The sequence below is a fragment of the Oreochromis niloticus genome, linkage group LG6, assembly GCF_001858045.2.
Source record: "Oreochromis niloticus isolate F11D_XX linkage group LG6, O_niloticus_UMD_NMBU, whole genome shotgun sequence".
Classification (NCBI taxonomy): Eukaryota; Metazoa; Chordata; class Actinopteri; order Cichliformes; family Cichlidae; genus Oreochromis; species Oreochromis niloticus.
The window spans coordinates 38757618-38781817 of record NC_031971.2 but is presented as its reverse complement, the minus strand read 5'-3'; the positions used below and the strand labels follow the sequence as shown (position 1 = coordinate 38781817).

General features: G+C 42.9%; 2 protein-coding genes and 1 long non-coding RNA gene across 4 annotated transcripts; 1 reads left to right on the top strand and 2 right to left on the bottom strand.

The window, feature by feature from the left end:
- Positions 1-2285: 2285 nt before the first annotated feature.
- On the top strand, positions 2286-22251 carry LOC109202346 (uncharacterized). Of its 2 annotated transcripts, XM_019359427.2 has the most exons (6): positions 2286-2357; positions 16447-16749; positions 20297-20587; positions 20664-20786; positions 21402-21451; positions 21705-22251. In XM_019359427.2, the coding sequence occupies exons 1-6, from the start codon at positions 2324-2326 to the stop codon at positions 21786-21788; spliced, it is 885 nt and encodes a 294-aa protein (XP_019214972.1). In that variant the 5' UTR covers positions 2286-2323; the 3' UTR covers positions 21789-22251. The 2 variants fall into 2 exon arrangements, with proteins under 2 accessions (XP_019214972.1, XP_019214973.1); XM_019359428.2 differs by lacking the exon at positions 21402-21451 and having other exon boundaries at positions 2288-2357; positions 21705-21754.
- LOC109202350 (uncharacterized) lies at positions 5079-6792 on the bottom strand. The gene is made up of 3 exons (XR_002062272.2): positions 6494-6792; positions 6332-6402; positions 5079-5514 (listed from the first exon to the last, which is right to left on the bottom strand). It is a non-coding gene; the product is annotated as an uncharacterized LOC109202350 (long non-coding RNA).
- Positions 10353-14530, bottom strand: LOC109202349 (uncharacterized). The gene is made up of 3 exons (XM_025908080.1): positions 14179-14530; positions 14017-14087; positions 10353-13199 (listed from the first exon to the last, which is right to left on the bottom strand). Exon 3 carries the CDS (start codon positions 12587-12589, stop codon positions 10823-10825), a length of 1767 nt encoding a protein of 588 aa, XP_025763865.1. The 5' UTR covers positions 12590-13199; positions 14017-14087; positions 14179-14530; the 3' UTR covers positions 10353-10822.
- Positions 22252-24200: the final 1949 nt, after the last annotated feature.

The following is a 24200-nucleotide window of genomic DNA, read 5'->3' as shown; positions in this document are numbered from 1 at the left end:
ATCTGTGACGGCAGCATCAGGACCGGATGAGTTCAACATAACTGTGACTGCATCAGACACTCCCTGCAGTACTTACATGTACTTGTACACGAGTAAAAATATTTGGTGTGGGAGGTTTTGTACCGTGCTTGTTCGTAGCTGTGTTGTGGACAGAGACCTCCAACAGAAGCAGGCTCAGGGAGGGGCGGGGCCACCTGCTGAGAACTGATGGGGGGAAGAGAAGGAGAACAGAGACGAGGACACAACAGGAACTGTGGGAGAAACGAGGCAACGTTAATGACATGCAACAGAAACACACGGGGAGTGAAAAGAAGGCAACATAACCAAAGGAAGGTCGAAGGTCACCTGGTCCAGCCCTAACTATATGCTTTAGCAAAAAGGAAAGTTTGAAGCCTAATCTTGAAAGTAGAGATAGTGTCTGTCTCCTGAATCCAAACTGGAAGCTGGTTCCACAGAAGAGGGGCCTGAAAACTGAAGGCTCTGCCTCCCATTCTACTTTTAAATACTCTAGGAACAACAAGTACTGAAACATGATGTCACTGAGTCATTTTCATTTATATTATGACCTCTGACCTCTGTGTCATGGCTCTGTGGGCAGCAGTAAATATTCTCTGGGAAAACTCCCATCAGGCAGTGTGGATTGATGTGGCTGACAGGTGTGGACAGGTATGTTGATGCATACAGTTTGTATCTGTTTCAGTTTCAGAGCCAAACTTTGGGAGAAGAATCTTCAACTGAGTCCCAGAAACATGATTTACTGACAGAAACAGACTTTTTAAAGCACGTCTGAGTTTGTCCTGATGTGGTTGTGATGGTTGTGTCACTGATTTGGATGAAATGTTATCAGAACAAGTCGTAACTGGATGGATCAGAGCTTCAGCTGTAGCTGTGTCCTGTAACTCTGCACTGAGAGTTCAGCCCACGTTCCTGCACACAGAGACACTTTCATGTTTCCTGTTGCTCTGAGCTTCTATGTTAAACTGTATGTCAGAATACAGCTGATAATGGGACTGTTACTGTGTTCTGATTGTTACAGTAATATTTACTTTAATACTTTAAGTACCTACAGTCTCAGCCTGCAGGTGGCGCTGAAACAGTCTGCTCACTGTCCAGTCCCCCACATAGTTTAAAAAGCTCTACTCTCAGACAGGATGCCAACAATCCTTTTAAACTCTGCACAGCATCAGTCCAACCCTGAGCTAACATCTGGTTCTTCCTAGTCCTCCATATAGCCAGCTTGGGCGTACCAAACAAAAATGTATCAGAACCAGAGTCCGTCTTTTCTTCAGGGATTGCCAAATCTCCTCCACAGTCCTCCCCAGCACGACTTCATGTGACACCACCAAGTGTCCCCATTGACATCCTTGTGAGATGACCCAGTTTGATAATACCAGCCTCCACAAACCTGCTGGTTATTGTGGCAGAAGAAAACACAGTACTTGAAAAAAAAGTCATTTTAAAAACAGCGGCTCTTCAAAAAGTCACATCCCAGGTGTGTGGTCAGGAGTCTGTGTCACCTTCAGCGCCTTCCAGGCGTCGACCACTGAGCATTAAAGGTGTAAGTCCAGACGGATCAGCCTCAGCCAGTTTTAGAAGAAAAAGCTGTTTATCTAATCCAAGCTGGCCCGCTCTCCTGAGAAGCAACGAGCAGAAGTCAGCCAGCAGTAGCCACAGTCGTACAGCAGCCTCTGTGCAGTCTGTAGGCTAAAAGCTGCAGTTCTGGATAAAACGTCCATTAGTCCTTGTTCCCCCTCTGACACAGGAAGATACAGGGCCAATGCTGACCAGACCAGACAAACTTCACCAGAAGCTGCTGCACCTCTTCCAGACGACCAGGTGGTGGCACTAAAATAGTAAGTGTGTGCATAAGGATGAGGCAGCTACGTATCTACTACATCTAGATACCAACGAGACATCCGCTCTCTGAGCTGGCTGACAAACCCCGGCTCTTTCAGAAAATAACAACCGCTGTATTCATCCATGAAATGTTTCATGTCCCACCTGCTCTCCTACAGCCAACAGCACCTGCTCGAGGGTGGTGCTCGGCTGCAGCTCCACCCTGACTCCATGCTTCAAGGATGGCGTCCCACTGGACGCCATCTCTGCCAAAAACACAACAAACTAACAATCACAGACAGCTCTGAAACGATCACACAACAAACACAGGAAGAAAACTGAAAAAGCATTTAATGAAAAACTCAGTCTCACTCACACCCACCAAACTCCCAGCATGCAGTGCGAGTGAGCGAGAGAGAGAGAGAGAGAGAGAGAGGCTATTTTGGCTTCTTCATGTAAAAAGCCTCCACAGTAACAGGAAGTCACGATGCCTCAGATGAGCTTTATTCTCATGTTTTTAGGTAAGTTCGAACTTCTTCGTTGTTGTTCAGAGTCCTAAAATTCATTCTTCTGTGTATCAGTGACAAAAACAGGTGTTTGGCTCATTCTTAGAGCGATGCAGCTTTTACCTGTGAACAAACTGTTCAGTCAGAAACGTGTTTGTTGAACAAACAGCTGACAGACCAACAGAAGCAGCTTCAGCTTCACTACATCTGTCAGCAGATGTTTGCTCTGCCAGATGTGGAGGATAAAGTTTGTCTTTGGATCCTTCCAGGCTTCATAACGAGAGCAGAAATCAGCTTTATGAGAAAGTTTGAAGAACAGTGTGATCATAATGATCTCACAGACATCACATTATTATGATATGAAAGGAAGGTTGGAGGTTGGCCTATAATTAGCAGCTGGGTCTACAGATGCTTTTAAGTAAAGGTTTAACTACAGCCACCTTGAAGGCCTGTGGTACATAGCCGATTATTAGAGATAGGTTGATCATATTTAAGATTGAAGCATTAATTAATGGCAGGACTACTTTGAGCAGTTTTGTAGGAATGGGGTCTAAAAGACACGTTGATGGTTTGGAGGAAGTAATTATTGAAGTTAACTCAGAAAGACCGGTTGGTGTCACAGGCTGGGTCTCTGACTCTGAGTATATTTTTGTATTCGTCTAATGTTCGATTTGTGATTATAGTTCATGTGTTATTCTTATTTAGCTTCAGTTGAGGTTAAAGGCAGCCATTATTTATTATTGTTGCCATGGTTTCTATGTTTGTCTAGTTTTAGACTTCATAGTGACCCTTCATGTTTCATAGTTTAATCAGTGTTCATAGTTTTCTTAGTTGATCTCAGACTTTTGCTTTATTTTTCTAAGTTCAAGCTTCAGCCACAAATAAAGGCTTTTGTTAAGTTTATTCTGTCTCCTCATCAGCGTCTAAATTTGGGTCCTCCACTCTTTCTCTACTCGTTCTGCCTCCCGCAGACCGTGAGAAAAAGAGTCTAACTTAACATCGATGGTACTAAAAGTAGCTGTAGATAATATTACATCTGTGAGATGATTATTGGTAATTTTCTCTCTAATGATAAAAATGTTATTTGTGAAGAAGTTCATGAAGTCATTACTAGTTAACGTTAAAGGGATTGTTGGCTCAGTAGAGCTCTGACTGTTTGTCAGCCTGGCTACAGTGCTGAAGAGAAACCTGGGGTTGTTCTTATTTTCTTCAATCAGTGATGAATAGTAAGATGTTCTGGCTTTGCGGAGGGCTTTCTTATAAAGCAGCAAACTATTTCTCCAGGCTAAATGATGATCCTCTAAATTTGTGACACGCCATTTCCTCTCCAGCTTATGAGTTATCTGCTTTAGGCTACGTGTTTGAGAACTTACGGGGTGCTGCAGCTCAGGCGGTAGAGCAGGTCATCTACTGATCGGAAGGTTGGTGGTTCGATTTCTGGCTCCCCTAGTCTGTATGCCAAACATCCTTGGGCAAGATAGTAACCCCAAATTGCTCTCTGATGCATCTATCGGACTGTGAGTGTGTGTGAGTGTTAGCTAGAACACAAATGTGCTTGTGTGAATGCACAAGTTGTATAAAGTGCTTTAAGTGCTCAGAAGAGTAGAAAAGCGCTGTATAAGAACCCGTCCATTTACCATTTATACCACGGAGTCAGGTACTTCTGATTTGAGACCTTAGTTTTCACAGGAGCTACAGTATCCAGAGTCGTACGTAGTGAGGAGGTAAAAGTATTAACAAGATGATCGACCTCTGTTGGAGTAGCGTTCAGATAGCTGCTCTGCTCTGTGTTGGTACAGGGCATTGAAGATGATAACAGTGGGTGGATTATATTCTTAAACTTAGTTACAGCACTTTCAGAAAGACATCTACTGTGATAAAGTCTACTCTCCACTGCTGTGTAATCAATTATTGTAAATTTTCTATTTCCTGTTTTACTTTGACAGTCTCATATCCTGTGTCATTCTGGTTGCTTCCTTCCTGTCTCCTGTGTGTGTGATTAGTCCCAGCTGGTCCTCATCCCCTCGTTACTGCTTGGTGTATTTAGTCCTCTGTTCTCTGGCTGTTGGTTCGTCTGCTCTTCTCCTTCTGTGTTTCCAGGTTTCTATTTCGAGGGTTCAGGCATCTTGTCTCAGGTAGTGTTTTATGTTTAGCTCACCCCAGTTTAGATGGTTTTTAGTAGTGATGGCCAAATGAAGCTTTCTGAAGCACTGAAGCTTGTATTGAAAAACGGTTCATTACTCGAAGCTTTTCAACACAGTCCTCTCTGGTGACATCTGGTGGCCAAAAATATGAAGAGCAGTTTGAATCCACAAAATAAAACCAACTGCTTCATAATGATAGCCCACTCTACAGAGTGGAACTCTGTCTGATATTGGGCTGCTGTTGTGTTGCTTTGAACGTGTATTTTTTGGTGTTAAAAAATGTAGTTTATTTGTTTAATAAATAATTTTGACCAGTAAACTTTCTTTGTGTGAACATGCACCATGGTTTGGTCTTTCTTTGCTTGTGACTTCTTGATGTTGGTAAATACAATAATTGAAAAATACCACGTTACATATAACATACATATAATAATGCACATTATGCAGTATGTGTAGCACTCACCTGGAGTTGTATACAGAACCAATGGATAACTACCAAGGTAATGAGTAATTTGGGCTAGTATCAGAAGATAAAGAACGACTCTTAGAGCTCTGGTATATGAATGGCAGAGAAACCAGACAAACACAGTTGTGTGGCTTAAAAGTGCTTTAGTGATTTTAAGCCCTTTAAAAGGAATTTGTGAACAACACAGTGTTACAACAGGTTTTAACAGAACTTCCAGTATAAAAATTTCCCCCAAAGTAGCAAAACAATAGAATAAAATAAAATTGTGCACAAGTAAAAGTATTAGTCGTTTTTAAGTCCAAATGGTACCGGTGGGGCCCATGACAAACGGGTGTATTGCAATAGAGTCCGTCCAATGGTAAGAGTGTGTGTGATTGTCTATCCTACCGTACTACTTGTACAGTAGAAGATTGTAGTCCATCAATGTGCAAATGAGTGTGCGTGTGTATGTATATCGTCTCCTAGGATCTTGGGTCGGCTCGCCATCCAGTGAACACTGGAACGCTCTCGGTTCTGGAATCGCTGACCTGGCCTTGGATTCGTCCCATATAAAAAACCTGACCTATAAACAATGGTCAAATATATGTCACGAACAATTTAGGAGTAACTCTCACAAATTAAACTAAAGTAGTGTCACAGTGCAGTAACTACTATTCAGATCAGCTATCATCAATTCAATCATCATCAGTTCAATCATCATCAGTTCAATCATGTTGTACAACATTAAAATATCAAGTTTCAAAGTATCAATATCCAAAATTTCACAGTATCAAGGTTCGATACTTGTTTGTAACCTGCAGTAACATTAAAGATTATCTACAGGGTTTCAAACATTCAGGAATTATAGTCACCATATAATTCACTTTCATTGTAAACATTAATCACATTCATCAGAATAAACTCACTGTACATATATATCTAATCACAAATAAATAAGTGTATTACCCCTTTTAAGAAATGGAATAATATGCAAATGCTTATCATAAATTGAACAAAGTGCAAACAATCAGGTTCAATAACATGTAAACACAAGACTCAGTCCACAAATAGGAGTATTAAAATAGACGTGCTTAATCCCGCTTGTACCATAGGCCTACTAGTACAAGTGGAAATACACTAAAAATTACCTCCAAGTATTCAATACTGAGTATTGTAAAACAACTGATTGACATCAAAATTAAACAGGAAGCAGGATAAAGTCTGCTTACAATTATCTCTGATAAAGTTATTTTTAGCTGCTTTAACCATTTACAGCGTTTCACATGTTAAATGACTTAGTTAACGATATAACTAGCATAACAGCAGTGCGTTTCAGAGACATCCAACAACTGTACCCACACTCCACACATCACGTGTCTGATTAGCCACATTTAGCTTACCGCCGTCGAGTGTATGCTCAGCGTTTACGTGAAGCCACAGCTCAGTAAACCTTCCGGTTTCGCTCTGCCCTCTACGACAACAAGTGCAAAACCATATTTTGTGAAAAATATCAGTTTAGATGGTATTTTTTAACTCGTTAGATGTTAATTTCTCCAGCTTACCGATAACAAAGTTTTAGTCCGCCTGCTCTGTTCGGCTGTAGAAGCAAGAGACTGCAAACTTGGGAGCTGGCACTAAGGAGGGACAAGAGCTGCCTAGAGCTTCACCGATTGGCTGACATGTGAGGAGTGGAGTAAAACAATAGGCTCTCATCAGAGCTCATCAACCCTCTGAGAAAACTTAACCCTTGTTTGACCAGAGCATATCATATATAAATCTGTGTCCCTTTTATGTTTAAATAAATGTATTGATCTCGTTTCACTTTCATTAAACAAGGACAGTAAGAACAGGAACAATGAACATAAAATGTTTTTTCTTTGGTTTTGGTTGTTCAGGTTTCACTTCCTTGGCTGCAGAGAGGAATCCACAGGGGAGTAAGAGGTCACTGTGTAGGGTGCGTATGGGGCCATCCCCGCCCTCCGGTTTAACGGTGTAGACGGGGAGGTCTCCAGCTCGTTTCACCACCACATAGACGGTCTGCTCCCATTTATCGGCGAGTTTGTGCTTCCCTCGAATGCGTATGTTCCTGACCAGCACTCGGTCCCCGATTTCCAAGGTAGATGTGGTCACATGTTTGTCAAATCTGGTTTTGTTCCTTTCGGCTACCTTTGCAGCACTCCACGTAGCTATTTTATAGCTCTCCTCAAGATGGGATTTGAGGTCCTTAACATATTGAGAGTGTGACTTGTTTTGTTGTTCTCTCACAGGTAACCCGAAAGCTAAGTCGACAGGCAACCGTGGCTGCCGCCCAAACATCAGCTCATACGGTGTGAATCCAGTTACCTCGTTCTTGGTACAGTTGTACGCATGAACTAAAGGCTTTACAAAATCCTTCCAATGTGACTTGTCTTTGTTCTCCAGAGTTCCAAGCATACTTAAGAGTGTTCGGTTAAAACGCTCCACCGGGTTGCCCCTGGGGTGGTACGGGGTAGTCCGAATCTTCTGTATGCCTGCTACTTCACACAGCCCTTTGATCAGCTGAGATTCAAAATCCGGCCCTTGATCGCTGTGTAATTTTTCAGGAATGCCATAGTGTACTATGAAATGGTCCCACAGACACTTTGCGACAGTCCCAGCTTTTTGGTTCGATGTTGGGATAGCGACTGCATATTTAGTAAAATGATCTGCGATGACAAGAACATCTTTCACATTACTGCTGTCTGGTTCAATGGATAGGAAATCCATGCAGACTAACTCAAGGGGTCTTGTCGTCATGATATTCACCAAAGGTGCAGCCTTCTCAGGTAACGTTTTCCTGCGTACACACCTGTGGCAGGTCTTTATCTTTTTCTCCACATCTGAGGACATTCTCGGCCAGTAGAACCTGGCTCTGACCAGATCGAGTGTGCGCTCTATTCCCATATGACCCATGTTGTCATGTAGGCTTGTCAACACAGACTCTCGCAGGTCTTCAGGTAAGACCAACTGGTAATGTTTATTACCGCCTTCTTGGCGTGTTCTGTAGAGAATGTCATTGCACAGCTCGAACCTGTTCAACTCTCTCAGCAACAGGACTACGTCTGGAAGTTCTTTCCTCAATGTGGGAGGGGGTTTCTCCCCACTCTCCATCTGGGTGATAATATGTCTGACGCACCGATCAGATCTCTGGCTGTCCCTGATATCTGCCTGTGAGAGGTGGGGAATGATGTGTAGGCCTCCCAACGTCTCTTCATGCTCAAAGCTGTCAGGTACAGCATCTCTAGAAATGGCAAGACTTTCGACAAGGGATATACCTGCATCATCACCCAAAGCTTCAGAGGTGGTCGAATGATAAACAAACTGTCTCTCACAGATAGCATGAACAACGTCCTGATCGACTGAGTCGATATTGTCTGGATCTGACAGATGTTTTGCGAACTGACATATCCGGTCTCTCTCTTTTTGAGATGTAAGGTCATCAGGTAGCTTGCCATGAGGACGACGCGAGAGTCCATCGGCATCTCCATTTTGTTTTCCAGAACGATACTGGAGTCTGAAATTGAAGGTAGAGAGGGCCGCCAACCACCTGTAGCTGGTTGCATCGAGTTTTGCTGAGGTGAGGATGTAGGTCAGAGGGTTTGAGTCTGTGACAACGGTGAACTGATTGCCATAGAGGTAGTCACTCAGCTTCTCTGTTACAGCCCACTTTAAAGCCAAAAACTCGAGCTTGTGTGCTGGATAGCGTGACTCACTACACGACAAACCTCTGCTCGCGTAGGCGATAACCCGCAGCTGTCCCTCCTGCTCCTGGTATAAGGCTGCTCCAAGGCCCGTGGTGCTCGCATCTGTATGAAGGATGTAAGGCAGCTCTGGGTCAGCAAAGGCCAGGACTGGAGGCGACGTTAGCTTGTCAATGATGGCCTCAAACGCTTTCTGGCAAGCCGGGGTCCATCGCCCGTAAAACGGCTCCTTCGGATCATGATACTGATTACTCCTCCCTTTTGATTTGCAATGCTTCCTCAGTGGTGGATAACCGGACGTTAGATCGTTCAGCGGCTTCACAATACTTGAGTAGCCTTTAACAAACCGTCTGTAATACCCACAGAACCCGAGGAAGGATCTCAGCTCCTTGAGGTTCTGAGGGACTGGCCAAGTTTTAAGTGTGGCCGTCTTTTCTGGGTCAGTTTCCACTCCGTGCTGAGAAACAACATGCCCCAAGTACCGAACTGAGGACTGGAAGAACTTGCACTTCTCAGGAGACAGCTTTAACCCATACTCCTTTAAGCGTTCCAGGACCTTCATGAGTCTGGCTTCATGCTCCTCAAGGGTTTTGGAGAAAACTATCAGATCATCCAGGAAAACAACAACTTCCTTCAGATTTATGTCTCCCATGCATTTCTCCATAAGTCTCTGAAAAGTACTTGGCGCGTTTGTCACTCCCTGTGGCATACGGTTGAACTCCCAGAAACCTAGTGGACAGACAAAGGCAGTCTTGGGCTTATCACTCTCTGCGACTTCGATCTGATAATAGCCGGACTTAAGATCGAGTGTACTGAACCACTTGGAACCTGAGAGTGCGGTGAAGGTGTCATCCAGTCTTGGGAGGGCGTATGCGTCTTTCACTGTTTGTAAGTTTAACTTACGGTAGTCAACACACAGGCGTACCTGACCGTTCTTCTTCCTGACCACAACAATTGGCGAGGAGAATGGGGACTCGCTCTCGCGGATTACTCCAGTTGCGAGAAGCTCTTGCAGATGCTTTCGAACAGCCTCTATGTCGTGTGGGTGAATCGGTCGGGCTCTGTGTTTGAATGGTGTCTCATCTGATAGCTTAATGTGGTGTTTGACCTTGTCCGTCCTTCCAAAATCCAGATCAGTCTGGGCGAAGACCTCTGGCATACTGCTCAGCTTTTGAGTAATGCGGTCTTTCCAGTCAGAAGGGATAGGCGAGTCGGCAAAGTCAAATGTCACACTAGAGGTCTTAGATGGTTCACACTCTGATGGCTCACTCACAATTTGCTTGTGGGATAGGACAGTCTGTATTGCACTGAGTTCGGCAATCACGCTCTTAGCCGGGATGGTAATGTCATGCTCTGACTCATTGGAAACTACTACAGGTAGTTTGCACGACTGGTTACTTGGCAAGTCAAGGAGACAGGTCTGCACTAAAAGCCCCCCAGGCAGGGAAGATGCTGAAGGATATTCCAACAGGGCAGATCTCTCAGTGTAAAATTCCTTGATTGATACTGTCCCCTCAAGAACGACTGTTTTCCCAGCTGGGACGATTACTTCATCCTTGCCACGCATCCTCACTAATCCAACGTTTTCATCTGAACATTGCTTTTGCCGCAACTCCAGTACTTTGAGTACGGTTCTGTACCCATGAGGAATGGGATGGTAGCCCTCTGGGTTCGCGTCTGTGTACATTTCATACACTACATCAAGAGTGTTTGTTCCAATCAATACACAAGTCTTCGTTAATGTCTCGGTGTCTGGGACTACTAGAGCTAGCGTTTTGACTTCTAGTTCAGCACCAAGAAAGTCTTTAGGAAAGGTGATTCCAATCTCAACATAACCCAGGTAAGGTACAAGCTGCCCATTGGCTCCTTCAACTTCCAGAAGGTCATGGAGTGGCTCTATCGGTTGCTCAGACAAATACTGGTCATAGTAGGACTTGGTGACAGTGGTCACTTGAGAACCCGTATCAAGGAGACATCTGCACACCTTACCTTTGATCGTGACTTGACCTGTACTCTTCGTGCCTATGAGCCTCTTAGGTAGTCTGAAAGGCTGTTCTCCAACATGGGACTGCCTCAAAGTGGCCTGTGCTCTTGGTTTAGCTTGACTTCCAGGTTTAGCGGGACGACGTTGACCTGCTTCAGTCCCAGTTTGCCCCACAACTGAGACTGCGTCTAAAAATCCTGGTGAGCAGATGGAGTGTTTTGCATGTCCCAAATGCGACGCTTCTCTCTCAATTGCTTCGTCTTATCAGCGACAAGAGTGGGGTCTGGGTCATTACTGCAACTTGCTGAGATGTGGCCATCCTGACCACACTTGAAGCAGTACCAAGGTTTTGGCTGGGTGCCCTGCCGCAAGTTGGCAGGCTTCGCACTTGTGACCTTGATGTTAGGTGTTGCCATAGCCATCTCACGTAAATCACACTCAGCTTTGCCCTTGGGCTGCGAGCTTTTCTTCTGTTTCTTTGCCATCAAATTAGTAAGCTGACTCTGTAGAGATGCAACTTGCTTCCTCAGATCTGTCAATGGGTCAGAATCAGAGTGAGTCACTGTCTGTAGCTCACTACAGGTGCAAGTCTTTTGACAGTGTGCCACAACCCGCTGCCGGGTTGAGCCAAGGTGTTTCTTCATCCGTGTGGCTTTAGCTGCCAGTCTATCTTCTTCTGTTCGGAGCATTAATAGAAGTTCTGAGAATGTTGGAGGTTGGCTTTTCTTATTTTCAAGATTAAGATCTGAGAGCAAGGTGTGGTCCCAACATCCACGACAAAACTGCTTGAGAATGTGTTTATCGGCATCCTCAGCAGAGACTCCTCCCCTCTTCAGAGTGAGGTTCAATGCGCCCTGAAGACGGCAGAGGTACGCAGAGGCCTTTTCACCAGGATCCTGAAGAGTGTTCATGAATTGGGCCAAAAGCTCCTCTCCGTCCTCCACTGTTCCAAAAGCTGCATCTAACAACTGAAGGTAAGTTTCAGGTGAAGCTTCTGGGCTCAGTCTGTTGACAATGTCAGCTGCAGGGGACAACAAGCTCTCAAAGATCTTTCTAGATTTTTGAAGTTCAGACATGGCGGGGTCTTTCCTGAGAAGTTCGACATGTGAACGCCATGTGTCATAATCTGTCTCACCGTTGGGTCTGGGAATCCTACCAGAGAATGAGCGGAGTCTCATTGGAGAATATGAATGTGCAATCAAGTCATCTTTCTTCACGATGTGTTCCATAATGACTTTCTGAATTTCAGGTGGGTTGAAACTGTTTGCCGCACTAAGTGGGCTCTTTTTGAAATCAACAGGTAGGTGTGGCTCCGCACCACCTTGAATCAATCCTACCTGTGGTGGATCTTCAGACAACTGCTGGCGTGCAATCTCAGAAGTTTCAAGAGAGGGGTGAAGCTGGTTCTCCCTGTTTGGATCACCAACTTGCATGGAGGAGAGCATACATTCATCATCGGTCTCTGAACTCCCAATGATTTCACTGATCTCTGTCATCATCGACTTCAGTACCTCTTCAAAACTTTTGCCACTCAGTTTTGCCACCTGCTTTATTTCATCTAAGTAGGATTTGGTAGCACTGCCACCCACCTTGGCAGTGTAAACGCTAGAGAGAGCTCTTACATGGTATTTTACACCGGGCTTCCCTTCAACTTCATATGTGTATGGCAAAAGATCAGTTAAGGCATCAATGGAGTTACCACTTCGGTACTCAACGATCACGTTTTTGAAAAACTCAGAGTTGGAATCTACAACTGGGACGGCTCTAAAGGTACCATACTGCTTTAAAAAGTCTAGAATCTCTTCATCATCTGATGAATTGAGTATACCACTAACAATTACGGCATTGGGGACTTTGATACCTGAGCTCAATACAAAATCCATCTTGTGGCAATAGCAAAAGATGTTTCTATGACAATATACACACTTTAAAGAGGTTTCACTGCTGATATTCATGCACCAAAGAGCTCCTGGCTGGCTCGCCACTTTTGTAGCACTCACCTGGAGTTGTATACAGAACCAATGGATAACTACCAAGGTAATGAGTAATTTGGGCTAGTATCAGAAGATAAAGAACGACTCTTAGAGCTCTGGTATATGAATGGCAGAGAAACCAGACAAACACAGTTGTGTGGCTTAAAAGTGCTTTAGTGATTTTAAGCCCTTTAAAAGGAATTTGTGAACAACACAGTGTTACAACAGGTTTTAACAGAACTTCCAGTATAAAAATTTCCCCCAAAGTAGCAAAACAATAGAATAAAATAAAATTGTGCACAAGTAAAAGTATTAGTCTTTTTTAAGTCCAAATGGTACCGGTGGGGCCCATGACAAACGGGTGTATTGCAATAGAGTCCGTCCAATGGTAAGAGTGTGTGTGATTGTCTATCCTACCGTACTACTTGTACAGTAGAAGATTGTAGTCCATCAATGTGCAAATGAGTGTGCGTGTGTATGTATATCGTCTCCTAGGATCTTGGGTCGGCTCGCCATCCAGTGAACACTGGAACGCTCTCGGTTCTGGAATCGCTGACCTGGCCTTGGATTCGTCCCATATAAAAAACCTGACCTATAAACAATGGTCAAATATATGTCACGAACAATTTAGGAGTAACTCTCACAAATTAAACTAAAGTAGTGTCACAGTGCAGTAACTACTATTCAGATCAGCTATCATCAATTCAATCATCATCAGTTCAATCATCATCAGTTCAATCATGTTGTACAACATTAAAATATCAAGTTTCAAAGTATCAATATCCAAAATTTCACAGTATCAAGGTTCGATACTTGTTTGTAACCTGCAGTAACATTAAAGATTATCTACAAGGTTTCAAACATTCAGGAATTATAGTCACCATATAATTCACTTTCATTGTAAACATTAATCACATTCATCAGAATAAACTCACTGTACATATATATCTAATCACAAATAAATAAGTATATTACCCCTTTTAAGAAATGGAATAATATGCAAATGCTTATCATAAATTGAACAAAGTGCAAACAATCAGGTTCAATAACATGTAAACACAAGACTCAGTCCACAAATAGGAGTATTAAAATAGACGTGCTTAATCCCGCTTGTACCATAGGCCTACTAGTACAAGTGGAAATACACTAAAAATTACCTCCAAGTATTCAATACTGAGTATTGTAAAACAACTGATTGACATCAAAATTAAACAGGAAGCAGGATAAAGTCTGCTTACAATTATCTCTGATAAAGTTATTTTTAGCTGCTTTAACCATTTACACCGTTTCACATGTTAAATGACTTAGTTAACGATATAACTAACATAACAGCAGTGCGTTTCAGAGACATCCAACAACTGTACCCACACTCCACACATCACGTGTCTGATTAGCCACATTTAGCTTACCGCCGTCGAGTGTATGCTCAGCGTTTACGTGAAGCCACAGCTCAGTAAACCTTCCGGTTTCGCTCTGCCCTCTACGACAACAAGTGCAAAACCATATTTTGTGAAAAATATCAGTTTAGATGGTATTTTTTAACTCGTTAGATGTTAATTTCTCCAGCTTACCGATAACAAAGTTTTAGTCCGCCTGCTCTGTTCGGCTGTAGAAGCAAGAGACTGCAAACTTGGGAGCTGGCACTAAGGAGGGACAAGAGCTGCCTAGAGCTTCACCGATTGGCTGACATGTGAGGAGTGGAGTAAAACAATAGGCTCTCATCAGAGCTCATCAACCCTCTGAGAAAACTTAACCCTTGTTTGACCAGAGCATATCATATATAAATCTGTGTCCCTTTTATGTTTAAATAAATGTATTGATCTCGTTTCACTTTCATTAAACAAGGACAGTAAGAACAGGAACAATGAACATAAAATGTTTTACTTTTTCTTCTCTTTTGTTTGAGATGATTTTAGGAACTGGGTTACATATGCTTCTGCTGTGAGGTCCTGCCTCCATGTACTTATGCATTTAATCTCTAGACGGGTATATTTATAAATAATATTATATTAGGGAAATTTTCCTATACATATTTTTGACCTGGGAGTAGAATTGATTGTGAAATGGAAAGGGAAATGCTCATGAACTTGCAAATTAAAAACATGATGCATTTAAGGTAACCCTTTTTCATTTTTATTTAAGAAGAAAATTAGTTCCACTGTGCGATGGCCGAATCTGTTCCTTTTCGTGGAGATAATTTGTCCTGCCTTAAGGAAAATCCCTTCACATGGCACAGAAGAGGCTGGAGTGCAGAAAAACTGGTAGAGATGCAGTTATGGCTCCACAAACTATCAGCTAAAGAGAATAAATAAATTAAATTGCTGCACATTTTGTAGACTAACATTTTAAGATTATTTTTTAAAATAAAATATATCTTTTTATAACATTAAATGTTACGAGTCAAATGGAAGTTATTTAATGATATTTATATTATGAAAAGCAGATTTTTACATTTTAAGTTTTTCCCGTTTTCAGATAAAATAAAGACGCACAAAACAAAAGCAAACAGCCAGAACACAAAGCTGGAAAACCCACCGACCAAAATAAACTCAAAATACTCCCACACAACAGAACCAAATCTCTCAGTAGAATGATCAGTGGTTCGCTATCTGTCACCATCAAGACACTCCACAAATCCCGCAAATGATTCACTTCGTTCCATTTGAATCAGGTACCGAAGCAGTTACGTGCGTAATGAAGCTTCGGACGTCACTGGTCACGTGACTTTTGCCAAACGAAGCAAGCCTCGACACAGTGCTTCTGAACCAGTGTGTTGTTTTTTTCGACACACGCTCCGGAGCGTCAGCTTCAAGCGGGCCATCACTATTGTTTGTAGTTTAGTTCAGACAATTAACGTCTCGCTTGTTGTTCATCACCTGCCTCCATTGTCTGCTGTTGGGTCCACACCCTCTCTTCTCCAAACTGTCTGCCTCCACAGACGTGACAACAGCTCACAGTTATCATTGTTTTTTACTGTGAACTTCCTGGAGCTGGTTGTGTTCACAGATGTTAGTTTTATTTGACGTTAGATACTTTTATACATGATTACTTCTGTTTTCTTCAAGTCTATTTTGTCTTTTTACTTAAGATTTGTCCATTGTTTTATTTCACTATTGTAAACCTCAGATATCAAATTTACTGCACGTTTGGTTGTCGAACCTTTCAAACACTTTTTTCTTTCTTTGTGCTTTAATTTGAAACTTTGAGGTTTATTTAAAACTGAGCAGTTGAATAAAATCATGTTGAATCTCTGTTGTATTAAACTGAGATATTTTACTGTTTCATGAGATCATTTTGTATTTGATGGCAGCAGATCTCAGGTCAGTGACATGATCGGGTACAAAGAGTCTGAGAGAGGCCGAGTTTCTCTGAAATAAACAAGTTGATCAGTCTGCACATCTGCAGAGGCTCCATCAGAGCTGACAGGTGGATGCAGAGGAAACATGAGCCCGTCCAGCGTTTACAGACGTGTTGCTGCCATCAGATTCAAAATGAGCTCTCTCAGTTTAAACATGTGAAATGTTTTCTATCTTCTATTGTGAATAAAATGTGGCTTCATGAGATTTGAACATTATTTGACACCAACGACCTTTTTGCAGCTGTAAATGTTTAGTTTGTCACAACCAGATCAAAAAGTAAGAACTTGTTGTGATTTGTGTAAAATGTGTGAGGCTGAGTTCCTGCTGTCACTGATGCAGCTCACATGTATCAGCCTCACCCTCCTCGTGCTTCATGCTGCCTGGATTTAATCCTCACTTCCTTTCTGTGGCTCTTTGTAAGATCTCTGATCACTTTCATTAAAGTTCTCACTGACTGTTGGATCTCTTCATATTTTACAGTGATGAGATTTTCTGCTTCTGAGGAAGTGAAGAAGAACCTGACGGGCACTGTGGGAGGAAACATCACTCTACCTGCACCTGTGCAGGAGAAAGCATTTCTGTCATATGGAGGAAAGAATATTGCTGATGTGAATAAGGGGGAATTTGAAATATTTGGGGAAATTTACATGAACCGACTTCAGTGGGACAGAAACTCTGGACTCTTTACACTCACAGAGCTGCAGAGGGACGACTCAGGGATTTATACTGTCGACTCTAAAACAGGAAACGTTTTCACATCATCATATAAGCTGACAGTGTACGGTAAGTCTGATATTTATTCTGGTATGTATATTTTTGTGTAACAGCTTCATATGTGACCTCAGTCTGTATGTTCCTCATTAGTTTGGTCATGTCATCAGAATAAAAACAGCTTTTTGTTCTTATAATCCCACAAATGTCTGGTGTGAAAGGAAGAATCAGCTCTGACTTCAGTGTTTTCACCAACATTACTGATCTGTACAAAGTGAATGAAAGAACAGGACAAAGCAGAAAGTTTAAACACTGTTCTTAGAAAATCCTGCAGAACAACTGAAATTAACACGTTTTTATTTAACAGCTTTTTTTAACAAAACACAAAACTTCCTGTTTACTTGAACATGTTTCCCATTTCATGGTCACGTTAATCCACAGAGAAGTAACACAAAGCCTCATTGGCCATGTTCCCACTAGTGCCTAACTATCGACCAATCACAGCTCAGCAGAGCAGCCTGTGAGTTTCTAAGGTATTGAACTTCTTTATGAAGCATTAACAGTTACTTCTTACAGTGAAACGTGTATATTTGAACAGCCCAGCTGCCACCTGTCAGTCTTGTATGGCCTACAGTGTTACACAGCCTAACAAGCAGAACAGCCACTTTTATTTTGATGGGTTTGTTGTTGATGGTGACTTCCTGTGGCTGCTGCTGTGAGAGGAACACATTACAAAACACAAGCTGTGGTTTCCACTCATGAAGCAACACACTCTGCTGTAATGTTTGTGTCTGACTACAAAGCTGCTGTCTGTGTCATAGAAACCAATGACAGTCATGTAGTTATGGGAACGCTCCCATACACAGAATAATGTCCCGTCTTTGTGTTTCCTGCTGTGAGTCTGTGGAATAGGAAACCTTTCAAATGTCCAAATAAATGGATCAGACAGCTGATGGAGCTCAGCACTGAAGCTGAGGATGCTGCTGCTGCTCAAAGACCTGCCTGAGGTGAAGGAAACCACACGTTGGCATCTTTAGATCCTCACAAACTCCCAACATCCTGTTTCATAAACCTGGATGTGAAAACCATCAGCCTCCTTAAGTCTGACTCAGGCTGTTTGTTCTCAGCAGCTTCCTGAAGTTTCATATCACTGATGGTGTCGTTCAGCTCCATCGTACAGCTGAGACTTCTTCACGAAAGTGATTTGTCAGAAACATCAAACTCACCTTTACAGCTCCATCACTTTGAGATGAGCTGAAACAAACATGCTGAGCTGCAGCTGCATGTTTGTTTGCAGGTCAGTCACTTCCTGAGAAAAATGCACGACTTCATATCTTTGCAGAGACGTGAAGGTTGAATTAAACATTTATAGCCTGGATTTTAAATCCTGATTTATAATAGAATTATAAATAATTACTACTTCTTTGGTGATGCTCTGATGGCTCCTCCAGTTCAATAAATTCACTGTCCTTTGTCTTCTTCACATTAAATTTGGATTTTTATCATCTTTTCACATCAGAATCAAAGTGAAACTAGACGAATGTGGACAAAGCATCATGGATGAGCTGTGGTGCACAGCAGGAGTTTAACCTGTTTAAAGCTTTTTGTTCTTGTTAATGGACTTTTTTCTTCCTTTAATGAGGATTTGAATCAGAGCGTTTGTTTCTTCTGTGTCCTCTTCAGCACCTTCTACTGATAGTGATGGTAGTTTTGACAGTTTGACAGGAAACCTGAGAAATGCCTCATAAACCTTTATAATGAGATTGAAATGTATATAATGGTGGTTTGGCTGTCTGCTGTCTCTCCTGTGGGTTTGTTTTCAGACAGTTCTGCAGTAAAGCTTCTCTCATCACCATCATCATGTTACCTGTGGTTGATTTAACCAGTAACACCAAGAACTTGAGACAGGAAGAAAATCTGTTTCCTTGTAGAGGAAGAAGAAAGGCTTCCACAGAAGTTGAGGTTTTGAGTCCACAGAGCTTCACAGGAAAGATGTGACCGAGCTTGTTTAGACAAATGATTGAACAGAACAGTCAGAAGCTGCTGGTTGAAGGAAACAAGCACAAAAAGAGTTTGTGTTGATTGTGACATCAGAGTAGCTCACCTGAAATCCAAAGCTCTGCTCCAGGATCACTGCTTACCCAACAAACAGACCCTTACAGTTCATATGGGGAGGTGTGGGCAGACCCACATGGTCTACAACAGACAGTGTGGGACTTTACTGCCACCAATTGGTTTGTAGTACGCACCAGAATAATCCTCAAAAAGAGAGGTTGTTTTAGCTCCTCCCTTTTTTACAGGAGGTCATCACAGAGCTGACTTGGCAGATTTTTACTCCACATGTTGCTCCAAACACCAAAGCGTCTGTTTTTATCACGTCTGCCACTGCAGACTCACACATGCACACACTGTTCCTTTGTTCACTGTGTTTGTGCTGTTTGCTGCACAGCTCTCACCGCTGTCTCTGCTCCCAGCACACTACTCATAAAGAAATCAGAGAGAGATTATTGGGCAACTACTGGCAGACTCCACCCTGGGATCTTGTGCTTGATATTCAAACATTCAAACACACTATGAGGAGCTCCATAGTGTGTTTGAATGTGACATCACTGGTACTGCTCTCAGATGGTTATCAAACAGAGACTTTAGAATTTAAATGAGGGAAGATTTGGTCAGAATTATCACAGCAGCGCTCTGAACAACCAGCAGATGCTCCACGGAGTTTTTACTCTGGCAAGTGAACAACGAATTACAGTAATAAATACACGAATAATGATTTCACTTCAGAGCGTGACACAGTGGTTCTTAGAAATGATAAAAACACGATCGAACCAGAGATTTGGCACTAGAAGCCAAAGTAGTTTAAAACAGTTTTTTGTGAGGGGCAGCCAATCAGAAGAAGGCTGGTATGGGGTGGGGCTAAAATCAGGCAAAGCTCCTGTGGGAAAATATTAGAGCAGGTGGCATGTTTCAGTTCCCCTCTGACGTGCAGAGAGAAGGAGCAGGTTGTAAAGAACAGAAAAGCAGGAAACTACAGAGGGACAGTTGGGAGAGTACCTTTCTATGTGAGCGTTAGGGGGTGTGTCCTTGGGTGTGCTTGATGAGGAAACAACATGTACTCTTTTCACGAGGGTGAGCACGAGGGTGGGCTCACCTGTAGCCCCTGTGACTAAGCATGTAATCTAAAGGTTGCAAGATGCTTGTGTGACTACTACACAACTATAGGTGCAGTCCTTTAAGGAAGCACCCGGAGCCTTAATAATAATCACACACTGAGGAATTGCTCCTCAGATCCACCTGATGCTTGCTGTGACTGCATGTAGTGGGATCTCCCAATGCACATTGGTAATAAAGCTTTGATGAAAAATACTCCAGCCTCATCTGACCCTTCTTCTCCAGCTGGGATATCAAACGGATCGGTGAGGTCAAGAAGAAGTAAACCTCAACACTCCTCTAGTAAAATCTGGAAATGAGCAGTTTCATATTAATGTTCACTGACTGCATTAAAGCAGCAATAACCAGAGCTCTGCTGTCCTGATGAAGTTCACTAACAAAAAGAAGAAAGTTAAAAACATTTTTCTGATGTTAACTTTTGTTCTCCATCAACTTTCGTCCCCAGACTCTGTACCGACTCCTGCAGTGAAGAAAGTGAGTGTGAGCTCTGAGAGCTGCTCCTTACTGTGTTTGGTGGACAGAGAGACCAAACTGCTGTGGTTTAAAGACGAGCAGAGACTGAACCAGAGCAGCTCTGCGCTCTCTCTGCCTCTCACTGTGCACAAACAGGACTTCAACTCCTCTTACAGATGTGTGGCTGCAAACCCTGCAGAGAATAAAACTCTTCCTGTCCATGTGAGAACGACCTGTGGAGACACCAACAACGACACCAACAGCTCGACTGAACCAAGAAGCTGTGAGATTATTTCCAACTGTGATTTTTAAACATGTTGTTCACTGTGTTTGCTGACATCTGATTTCCTGTTTGACAGATAACATCCTCATTATAATCTTCTCTGTCCTGAGTGCTACCCTCATCATCATCATCATCCTCATCATGAGGAGGAAGCATCCTGTCCAAGACAAGTTTAACCTCCTACAAGCTGCAGGCAGGGGTTTGTGTTCTGGAATATTTCTTTTCATATTTGTAATCTTGTTCTGAGACGTGAAGATCAAAGTGTGAAACATGTTTATGGAGGAAGTGCAGCAACAACCCTCCATGACCAAACCACCAAACCAAAGCGGTGCTACAGCACAGAAACAGCTGTGAGCAGACCGCTGCAGAACACCAAGACATGACAGATTATTAGTTACTACAAACGTAAGAAGTAATCCGAGTATTTTCACTGGACCGACTCTGAGGAAAGTTTCAGGTTTGAAGCTCAGGTCCACCTGATTCTGACAGACGCAACAAATGAGCCAAAAATCATTTGAAGCTGAAAGTGTGAATGTGCTGCCAGGTGAGTGTCACCTGTCTGCTGCTTGGAGGTCATTTCCTGTCACATGTGTTCCAGCTGATACAGCTGTGATGAGCCGGCTGTCTTTAAACAGCTGAAACAAGAGACACACAAAGCTACTTTCTACATTTACTCAGCTCCACACATTCACCAACTGTAACTGATTACAGTAGTAACTAGTTACTCCTGACACTGCAGAGTATGATGAAGACGTGGACAGAGTAGGTGTCACATGTCTAACCTGAAGCTTCCATGAACTTTGTGTTTCCACAGCTCCTGTGGATGAAGTGGTCCTTTATACTGACACAGGTGACAGCAGACAGGTGGGTACCTGCTCACACCGTCAGCTCAGAGCTCATGTTCATGCAGCTCAGTGGAAGCTGACTACATGCAGACACACGACAAACACATGAAACACTAAAGTCAGGAGTGTGTTGGAGTCACAGTTCTACTGCTGGAACATGAACTTCCACACAGATCACATTCTCCCTCTGGCTGCTCTCCACCAGGAGAAGAAGCTGTCTCCCACTTCCATGTTTCACTGCGTTGCTCATTCCCGTGTTTTTCCTTCTCCAGGGTGGGATTTTAGCGGCTGTATCAGGAACCAGTGATGGCTCCAGTCTGACAGCAGTGTCTTATAAACTGGTGCTCGTCACATGATGACAGACTCTGCTGATAACATCTGAGACCTGAAGCTGCTTTCAGCTGCTCCCTAATTTACAAGGAGTGACCAGAGTGAACAGACGCCACCTTCCAGGGATTTGTGTCTCCTCCACTTTTTTCTAGAAAAGTCTAATTGTTGTGAGATGATGTAATTTCTTTAGAACGTCACAGTGAACTCTTTTTCTTTCCACTTTCAAGCTCTAACATTGTTAGGATCATTCCTCTGACGAGTAGCTTCATGGTAAAAAGTGCAAATTTCAGCCTCCATCCTCGAAACTGTTCTGTTAACAGGTACGTCAGATATTAAATATGGGAATCACAGATGCTCAGACTGAGAATTTTTCTTAAAATCCATTTATTGATATATACTGACCAACAGTCAAATTGTGTCACAGAGATGTTCACACATACTTTTTCGTAAAATTGGACACTGTAATAAAAATGCCACCCTGAGTATTGTGGAAGGCACCAACAATTAAATGTATTGTTAATATTATTATTAGTATTGTATAAAAAGCAGTAGTCTGTACCCACGACCCAGCTGTACCACATATCATATCAAAGTGTCAGTTCATTAAAATGATGGTTTCAAAGACAGACAGATGCTTTATGCTATGAGAAGTGAGCTACTGGAACAAGAAGTCATCAGTGGGCAACAGACGACAACAGGGCGTTGTTGGAATGCAACTATGCAGCGGAAGGGTTACATGAATAGGATGAGGGACCTGTGGACTCTTCCATACCCAACATCCACACTAACGATGAAACAACTAGTAGCTCAGTGTTCCAACATTTGACAGAAGCGACTCCTCCCACTGCCACAGACTGACGAGGTACAAGACACATGCTACGGCAAGGGGGAGCCAGGACGCCAGGTCAGGGGGGAGATACCATCACCCCCAGCTGAGATTGGGTACCAAGGCCCAAGTGCGATGGAAGAATTGAGTGGGAGAGGAACTGACCTGAAATGGTGAAGCTTGAAACCTGGATTCTCCGTAGCCGGTTACCAAGGCTATGTGAAGTACCCTCAGAAGGTCTGCTAGATGATGTGAATGCAGGACTACGGACGATACCTACCGCCACCGTTACCGAGACTAGCCAGCTGATCTACACTACGGCAGCAGTGATCAGTGAGATGCTTGGCTACAAGCTGAACAGCCACAAGGAGGAGACTAGAGGCCAAGATCAAGGTAGCACAGAGGGAGGTTAGCCAACTACTGGAGCTGCACGAAAGGTGCAATGAAGAAATAGGTTCATCATCATCTCATTGGAAATAACTTGTAAGAACAGTTTCAGTCCGGCTTCCGTTCATGTCACAGAAACAGCCTTAGTAAAAATCACCAATGATCTTCTGCTTGCAGCCTACTCTGGACTTATATCCATCCTCATTCTCCTTGACCTTACAGCAGCTTTTGACACTATCTCCCACTGCATCCTCCTTCACAGATTAGCATCTATTGGCATCAATGGTACAGTACTCACCTGGTTCAATTCTTATCTCTCCAGCCGCTCACAGTTTGTTCAATTACTCCCTCACAGATCAGTATCTACTCCAGTTAATTCCGGTGTACCGCAAGGCTCTGTCCTGGGTCCTTTACTTTTTATCATCTATCTCCTACCCCTAGATAATATTTTCAGGAAGCATAACATCCAGTTTCACTGCTACGCAGATGACACCCAGCTCTACCTATCCTCCAAACCCACAGCTACTGTCTCACCTACATCCATTTCTGACTGTTTAAGTGAAATCAAGGTCTGGTTTACTCACAACTTTCTTACACTTAATGGCAATAAAACAGAATTCATTTTAATAGGCACCAGATCAAAACTGACTACAGTTCCAACCAGTCTTCCGTTATCCATTGATAACTCTGTTATCACACCCTCCTTTCAGGTTAAGAGTCTTGGTGTCATCCTTGATAGCACTCTGTCCTTCACAGCACATATAAATAATATCACTTGGTCTTCCTACTTTCATCTCTGTAATATTAACCAAGGGCGTTTCTCAATATGCGTACTTGTGCGTACTTGCGTTCTCGTGTACTCGTGATACGTCATCAGTCGGAGACCAAGTACTGTTCCAATTCGAAGTACGCATCAAGCCGAGAACGCGAAAAAGTCCCGGATGTGTTCTCGCTCCGCCCGTTTTATCGAGCATGCATCGGTGTGGACTTGGTACAGCTAAATATCCCAGAATGCATTTCGTCCAAAACTCAACAGCGGACTCCCGGCACATCGTTTTCAACCCCTCCCCGCTCGCGGTCTTCTCACTACTCAGGTTAAAGAAACCCCAGCAGCTGTCTATAGTATTGAGTGTCCACTAGAATAGAAATAAAAGCGTTCTAACATCTCACCTGCTTGTTTTTATTAAGGTATGTACACGTATGTACATGTACACTATTTTTATTA

Coding starts and splice junctions, on each gene's coding strand:
- LOC109202346 (XM_019359427.2), top strand. CDS start 2,324: ATGCCTCAGATGAGCTTTATTCTCATGTTTTTAG. Junction 16,750..20,296: donor ATATAAGCTGACAGTGTACG/GTAAGTCTGATA, acceptor TTTCGTCCCCAG/ACTCTGTACCGACTCCTGCA. Junction 20,588..20,663: donor CTCGACTGAACCAAGAAGCT/GTGAGATTATTT, acceptor CCTGTTTGACAG/ATAACATCCTCATTATAATC.
- LOC109202349 (XM_025908080.1), bottom strand. CDS start 12,589: ATGAATATCAGCAGTGAAACCTCTTTAAAGTGTGTATATTGTCATAGA.